Source organism: Trichophyton verrucosum (genome assembly GCF_000151505.1).
Source record: "Trichophyton verrucosum HKI 0517 chromosome Unknown contig00704_1.f1.exp, whole genome shotgun sequence".
NCBI classification, from domain to species: domain Eukaryota; kingdom Fungi; phylum Ascomycota; class Eurotiomycetes; order Onygenales; family Arthrodermataceae; genus Trichophyton; species Trichophyton verrucosum.
This window is the reverse complement of record NW_003315272.1, coordinates 1-7,895: the sequence shown is the minus strand read 5'-3', so window position 1 is coordinate 7,895 and position 7,895 is coordinate 1. Positions and strand designations below refer to the sequence as shown.

Below are 7,895 nucleotides of genomic sequence, written 5' to 3'. Positions count from 1 at the left end.
ACTCCCATTGCAATTTTATCAAGGCAAAAACCTGAATTTGCAAGTCGATAGTGGCTTGAGAGTAAACGAAGATTCGATGCCAGATCAAGGTTTCTTGCCTTGCAATTACAGAGTCGACACTCCACAAATCTGTACTTGGTCAACTGTTCCTGACGATAATCGGTCGCTCGGTCTTTGGTTTTCAGGACGATTAGCAACCGTCAACCATAACGCAAGTACTTTGACTCCCGTACCTATATTGACATGTCCCAGGGTATGTTTATTGCTATCTTCCACCCCGCGTCTGGTGGATGCAAATGTAGTTTCTTTGCCATGTGGATACGGAGGGCCATGGAGAAGGAGTAATATGGCTCTTTTCTTCTTCTATTTCTCCTCTACTCCCTCTAGGCTCCGCGAAGCCCTCAAGCCTGTCACCGAGCAGAAGAAAAAATAGTCAGGATAAAAAGAAAAGGGAGAACCACAATCACGTCTCAAGATGAGATAATGCCATGCAGTATTCCATCAGACCAACTCGAGATACTAGGATTTGGCGTTATGCCTAAGAATGGGCGTTAATTCATCCTGCTTCTGAGGCAACCCAATCTGTGGCGGGCATCTGGGAATGCTAAAACGCCTCACCCTCGGAGATCTCACTCCATAAAGCTCGAGATGCAGCCTTTGGGATCCACCGGCCTCCATTGTCAGTGCTCTTTGGGACATGTCAGAGAGTATTTTGGGGGGTCTGACGCTACTTTCTGGCTGGCTGGATCGTTAAGTTAAGCCCTGCGGCAGAGCATGATATTTGACGGCAGAGCAACTACCTCGTTAGCTTGAACCCCTGACCTCTAGCTATTGGCCCCTAGTGAAAGGGCCGAGCATCGTATCATTGAACAAGCAAGTGGGCGCTCGAAAGATGCTGAGTCTGGGAACAAGCAGCAGGACACACTTGCTTTTTTTTCGTCAGGCCAGGCAATCAGTCTTATGGGGAGCTTTTCTGTCCGACCAGAATTTGCTTTTTTGCCATACCCTCCTCCAAGCCCTCCACAATTGGACCAGATCAGGATAGGCCCTTTCAAGCGTCTTGCCCCTGTCATTCTTCTTTTTCTTACCATTTTACGCTGTGAAGGTGGGTGGGATTTCTTGGATCCACAGAAACTGATCGCCATGGGTTCAAGACGGTGGTGGCCGCTGGACGGTGTTCGATATCAGACGCGGGTGTGCCTTTTGATGCATATAATACTCGCCTGTCTCTGCCCCCAATATCAGCTAGAAGCATCCTTTGCAAACGGAATACCATCTTCAGTGACGTTTTCTCAGTTTGGCCTACATCAACCTATATACCATACACCTCTCTTGTCAGCCTGAACTGAAGCTCGAACTTTATCGGCGTTTGATACCTAACTCACGCTTAATCACTGAACCGGTTTACTGGCTTGAACCCGGCCCAACGTCTTCGGGCAGTACAAAAGATATATATATATTGCCATATCCCATAACCGCACTGTCCTTCTACCCTTATCGAACGATACCGGTGCTGTGAACGTATAGCTTGAAAGCCGGCTTCCTACGATACCACACTCCCAGCACCCAACTTTAAAGTCTCTTTGTTGAACTGGGAAGTAATCAGGAAGCATGACGGTCGCCTACTCAACGGTACTATCCGATCACCACTCGGAGAAGCTCCCCTCTTTTAGAGAGGTAAGATTTATGAGATTGGATCCCATACCATGTGTGAAGCATTGTTTTCTAACATTGTTTAGCTTCTGCCCGATCATCTTCATGATGAAATAGAGGGTGGAGTGTTTTATACTCAGTCTAATCAGAACTGGAGGCGTGGTTCGCTCCAGGATACCATGCCACCACCCACCCAGCGCGCTGATAGGCTTCCATCCAGACTGTTTGCCAGAGATAGCCGGTTTGATGATGTATCCTTGCGGCCGGACAGGTTCATGGGAAACAGCACCAAGTCGTCAAATCTCCAGCAACCCCATGTAGTGGAATCAAAATCCTCGATGTCTGCTTCGCACTCGCATTCGCGCCCTAAGCTTACCCTTAACGAGATCAACCGATCGTTACCCCCACCTATTCCATCCCCATCAAGAGAATATTTCGTCAAGGTTTCGCCGAACGCCAACAGCAACGCCATATACGCACCCTTGAACAGTCGAGGAAGGAATGAGGGAGAATTATCAAACTACTCAATATCGTCTCCCAGAAGTCAATTTTCTTTCGATTCGTCGAATTTTTCACATTCATCCTCTCCAGTCAACATGGTCTCTTCCTGTGATTGTCGTGATCAACTGTCGTATCCCTCATCATATGAGCAGACTCACGCTTGCGACAGGACTTATTCTCGATCAGCATTTGGCCATTTCAGACCAGCGTCAGGCTATTGCTTGTCAGAATGTGAGCTTGGAGATATGAGGGAGAAAAAGCGGAGAGGAAACCTACCAAAGCCGGTTACAGACATGCTCCGAGCTTGGCTATGGGAGCATCTTGATCATCCATACCCAACTGAAGAGGATAAACAAATATTTATGAGCCGGACTGGATTGACTATTAGTCAGGTAAGCCTTCATCTATATTCTATTGACACGGCAGCCTTCAACACGGACTGACATATTCCTATTTCCAGATCAGCAACTGGTTCATAAATGCCCGGAGGAGGCAGGTGGCATCTTTGCGTAGCCAGGTTAAAGCCCGCAATAACTCGGAAAGCGACAGCAGCAGTAGCCGGAGGAATAGCAGCCCCCGTCACAGTGACGATGACTCGGATTATTTGCGGACCCCATCCGAAAAACACTCAAGCCTCCCTTAATTACTTTCCTTGTTTTTCTTTTTTCTCCTTCAGACTCAACGCTTTTCTTAACCCGTCTTAGCCCATGTAATCTCTAATGCATACCGAGGTTGTCCATGCGCAGTGTCCCTTCCCATGAGTGTACAATAAGGCGAACAGTATTTCGGTGAAAACTTCAGACAGTATTCCGAACCTCTCATATGGTTCTAACCGACTTTATTTCTGGTATCATGTACTCTGGAGAAAAGATTAAATTCGCACACATGTGGCTTAAACTGTGCTTCGAATTGCCTTGTATTCTAGCAAATTGACGAGCGGAGTAATTAGAGGCGTCTGAATCCTAGCCACCGCTCGCCACACATTGAGGATCGCTTGTAAACATGAACGTCAGCCTTGTCAGCTCAACATCAGCCGTTAGCCGATCTATGCAGTTTGCATGGAACTTGATGCAGGGGTTCGGTTCCCCAATACTCAGATGAAAATGTTCACCCGATACCATATCCCTAATAGAGAAAAACCTAAGGAGTACTCCGTACAGTTCAGGCCAAAGTCAAGTAGAATTATGTTAGAAACCAGCCATTTTATTGTCTCACCAAACTTTCCGTTAAGTTGGTAAGGTAGGGTCAGTGGCTAATAAGTCGTCTCGCGTCGATCGTATATTTTTAATTTATTTGCCTGGTTCGCGGGCCTACCAGCCCCTAAAGTCTCTCGATCACGAGTCCATCCGCATCGATGTATCCGTATATAAGAAAGAGATTTGGTAATTGCGATGAGTGGTGGGATCTACAATCGGATCAGCCATGGTTCGGTGGCGTCTCTGTAAGCCTCCTAATCTGGGCATTCGAATCCCTGATACAGAGGACCCTCATTCGACGACCAGCGACCAAGATGTGCTAGTTCTCCGTATTTTAACTGCGGATATTTCGTAACATGTGCTGAGAAGAGAATCATGGATTCTGGACTTTCAGAGGATATCGAAATAGCCACAGCGATCCGAGCACATACCGCTCCACATCTGCCAGTATATCTCGTCTATGAGCGACGCGTTCCCAATAAATAGATCGCGATGCTTTGTAAAGCCGACGGCTTAAGGGGCGCAGGGGCCTTGGCGGCAGAAGTCACTCCTGCCACTTGCATGCCCAGTGCGTTTGGTATCCCGGGCCATAAGATATGGTGTAAAAACCAGCCGTGCTGGCTGCAAAGCTTGCGTTTGTCGCTCGATCGAGAGGTGAAGTGGTTGGTTTCTTTTGCAAAGCGAACGAAGTCGCGAAGTTAGATTAGAGTTTTATATCAGATTCTCCGTTTTAGGACTAGTGCAAATATAAACATTACATAATTATGCTTACACATACTTAGTAGGGTACAGGGCTTTCATACTCACGTGATGTACCCTGACATCATGTTAATGACGGGCAGATTGAAGAATAGATGACAGGACAAGTGAATGACAGAATAGCCGTGATACTTCGAATTGTGGGAGCTGGGCCACTGCCATTTACTTCCCAAGCCCTGCCGGCAACTGATCAACGCCGAAATCGAACGCATCCCAGGGTTTTTACCCGCTCTCACTGATCCCCCGCTATTGGTCCTGATTAATCGCTATCGCCAACGCCCGCTTCCATGGGAACAACTTTGCAGAGCCTTAGCGCTCTTATGCAAAGGTCTTCTATAAATGACCATGAGGAGCTTATCAAAGCCTGCAACTCGATCCTAAAAAAGTCCCGAACGGATGTGGATGCACAGCATATCAAAACCATTGCGCTTATAAAACTAGACAGATTTGAGGATGCAATTCGTGTAATTGAAGAAGGAGGTGATGTGTTGAAGAAACGATTGCCGCTTGAATGGTCTTATGCCCTATATAAAATTGGGAAATTGGATGAGGCGATATCATTTGCAGCATCCGTTGGTTCTCAAAGAGGCGCAAAGCATGTTGAAGCACAAGCGGTTCGTGTCCTATCAACTAGTCAGGGCATATGACCTGAAATAAATATGCTCCTTTGCTCCTTTTGTATTGAGTTTCTTTAGAACACTTGCTAATTTGTTAATCTTGTATAGTCCTATAGAGCTGAAGACTTTGATCGAACTCTCAAGATCTACCAGGATTTGATCAGTGATATGAGAGCTTCCACGGGTGAACTCACCGATTTGCAAATAAACATAACGGCAGCTGAGGCACAAAGTCTTTGGACAGGCCAAAGTACTCTTTCAAAGGACCTGGTTTCAAAGCGAGATGCTTTAGATGTTTTTGAAGCTGCGTATAACATGGCATGTGAACAAATAGCCAGGGGTTATTACGAGAGAGCTCTAGAACTCTTGAAATTATCAAAAGGTACGAATAGATTACCGCCATCAGTTGCTGTTACAAGTTCGCTCTGACATCAAAGAATAGAATTATGCGAAGCGTCTGATGAACTCTCTCCCGAGGATAAGAAGGCAGAATTGTTGCCCATCAAAATCCAAGAGATACATGTCTATTTACAGCAAGGGAAAATTGAAGAAGGAGAAGCGCTTATTAGAGGCATAGATTTTGCCGAGTATGTACATTCCACCCCTCGCTTCTGACTGCTATCAGATTAATATAGCTGACATGTATACACAGGATTACCGATCTTTCCACTAAGCTCATTGCCGAAAACCTCGCTATTCTTACAACCGAGCGAAACATAAACCCCTACATCAAACACAAGAACTTTAGCCGAACCCCAAGGCCCGCTGGCAATGATAAATTCTTCTCATACCAGAATGACATCTTAAGCAGAAATGCCCTTGTCATCAATCTTATGGTCCAGAAGTTTGATGGAGTTTCGAGGTCGACCTCTAAAACTCTTTCACAACACTCTTCTGCTACCCTTTCATCAGATATAAATTCGCTCGCCGCATTCGATGCTACTGCTCACACTCAGGGAGCAGATGGCAGAAATGCGATCAAGAAAATATCATCTCTTTCTGCTATGCGTCCTCGTGATCTCGGTCTCACCTTAGTTCTTGCTCAACTACAGGTGGCAGATGGAAACATCAATGCCGCAATATCCACGTTAGAGAATTTCTCTACGAAATTGGAAGAAACCGGCGATGACTCCGATATGATGGTTCGGTTTAGCCCCGGGTTTGTCAACATCCTTGTCACTCTGTACAGAAGTCAGGGTCGCAAGCATCACATAAATTCTGAACTATCGAAGGTTGCCAAGTATTGGCAGGGGAAGGATCCTTCTAGCCAACCAACATCACTACTCCGCGCAGCGGCAATATCTCTCTTCAACTCTCATGACTCGGCAGATATATCTACTGCTACTGAAATATTTGCCCATCTCCACTCAAGAGATGGCAGTGATCGTATCGCAACTGCAGGTTTTGTAGCCTCTCACGCTATTTCCTCACCGGCCCTCGTTGAGTCCTCCCTTAAATCTCTTTTGCCAGTTCAAGAGTTGATTGCCGGTGTAGATGTGTCGCATCTGGAAGCCGCTGGTGTTCAACTACCTGCGAGCACAGCTACCTCTGCATTAAAACAAGGCCAAAAACGGCGTTCATCGGATGTGTTGAAGAAAAATAAAAGGATTCGAAAACCCAAGAATATGGACCCTAACGAGAAAGTTGACCCTGAGAGATGGCTTCCCCTGAGAGACAGATCAAGCTATCGGCCTAAAGGGAAAAAGGGCAAACAAAGGGCAGCTGATCGAACACAGGGTGGTGTGGTCAATGAGAAGGCAGACGATGGCCACAGCTCGCCTACACCTGTGAAAAGCACTAGCCAGGTAATTGGGAGCATGGGAGGCGCAAGGAAGAAAAAGGGAAAAGGGAAAAAGTAGTTGATCCTGTTTACCTGCTTCTGCCTTTTACGATACCTTATCTTTGCCAAAACTTCAAATAGAAACTGTTCCTCGTAGAAAATTATATACCGTCTCTAACATATGAATACCTTATGGATATCAGTTAAACCCACCAGCCCGAGCTCTTCTTCCTACTTGGGATATTATAATTCACGTGATGCATAAATTGCCTAGGGGCTTAGTTAGTTATGTAAGCAACGGGGGTAAAACTATAGAGTTTAAGAAAACTTTCCTTAAAAGGGAATTTAGACAACTTCAATATATCATCGTTTGCTTTGAACGTTCACCAGTTTATACCACAGCCATTGCACAAAGCGAGGCAAGGAGAAACTTCAAGATGGCATCCTCTAGATCTTCAACGCCAGCTTCATCTCCCACGCAAGCGTACTTATTCCTGTACAACTTAGTATCCCTGGGACTCTGGAGTACGCTCACTTTTCGTCTACTATTTTCTCTCTTCCAGATATACAGTGACAGCCATGGCAGTTATAACAGCGAAGGTGAAGGAGTTGCTGGGCTGTTTGTCTATCTCTTTCCCCTGCTTCGGACGACTCAATCTCTTGCTGCTCTGGAGATTCTTCATTCCTTGTTCGGACTTGTTCGAGCTTCGGCTGTGACTACCACCATGCAGGTAGCTAGCAGGCTATTGTTGGTCTGGGGAGTCATGTATGTCTTTTCACCATTCAGTCCCACTCTACCCATCTTCGAATTTGACGGTACGGGTGCGAATAAATATTTCCTTCTCGGGCATGGGATGAGATCTGCCCAACTAAGTGACTGGGGATTTATGGGATGTCTGTTTGCCTGGGGTGTTACGGAATGTATTAGATATGGGTTTTTTGTCTTCCAGATACTGGGACAGGGTATTCCTAAAGCTATACTATGGTTGAGGTTCGCATTGTCCTAACCCTATTTCCTCCATGACGCCAGCATTAATAATTTTCATTTCAGATATAACACCTTTTTTATCTTATACCCTGTTGGAATATCGAGTGAATGCTTCCTGATTTATCTTACGGTGGTTAATGCTAGCGGTCTCCTCTCCATCTTCCGCTTTGCATTCATTGCCATTCTACTCGTTTATATTCCCGGTATGGCTAATTCGTTCATAACCCCTTGACATCTGAACTCTAATGTCTTGCTAATTTGATAACCTAGGGTCTTATATATTGTTTACCCATATGATGGCGCAGAGGAGGAAAGTTATGAAAGCTGAAGGCAAAAAGAAAGCCAACTGAGAATCGGCTTTAGCATGGCGGTGGCTTTAAAAAAAAAAAAAAAAAAAAAAA

At 45.6% G+C, this 7,895-nt stretch overlaps 4 protein-coding genes across 4 annotated transcripts; 3 read left to right on the top strand and 1 right to left on the bottom strand.

Annotated features, from left to right (window-relative positions):
- Positions 1 to 828: 828 nt before the first annotated feature.
- Positions 829 to 1,344, top strand: TRV_06450 (uncharacterized protein; the record flags this gene model as incomplete). The annotated part of the gene is made up of 1 exon (XM_003019479.1): positions 829 to 1,344. A coding segment is annotated over one exon (516 nt), but the record flags the coding sequence as incomplete, so codon positions are not given.
- A 267-nt stretch (positions 1,345 to 1,611) lies between these two features.
- On the top strand, positions 1,612 to 2,597 carry TRV_06449 (uncharacterized protein; the record flags this gene model as incomplete). Its single annotated transcript, XM_003019478.1, has 2 exons — positions 1,612 to 1,677; positions 1,740 to 2,597. 2 exons carry the CDS (start codon positions 1,612 to 1,614, stop codon positions 2,595 to 2,597), a joined length of 924 nt encoding a protein of 307 aa, XP_003019524.1.
- Positions 2,598 to 4,396: 1,799 nt separating this feature from the next.
- TRV_06448 (signal recognition particle protein, putative) lies at positions 4,397 to 6,585 on the top strand (the record flags this gene model as incomplete). Its single annotated transcript, XM_003019477.1, has 4 exons — positions 4,397 to 4,723; positions 4,835 to 5,108; positions 5,169 to 5,313; positions 5,379 to 6,585. The coding sequence occupies 4 exons, from the start codon at positions 4,397 to 4,399 to the stop codon at positions 6,583 to 6,585; spliced, it is 1,953 nt and encodes a 650-aa protein (XP_003019523.1).
- Positions 6,586 to 7,051: 466 nt separating this feature from the next.
- Positions 7,052 to 7,249, bottom strand: TRV_06447 (uncharacterized protein; the record flags this gene model as incomplete). Its single annotated transcript, XM_003019476.1, has 1 exon — positions 7,052 to 7,249. A coding segment is annotated over one exon (198 nt), but the record flags the coding sequence as incomplete, so codon positions are not given.
- Positions 7,250 to 7,895: the final 646 nt, after the last annotated feature.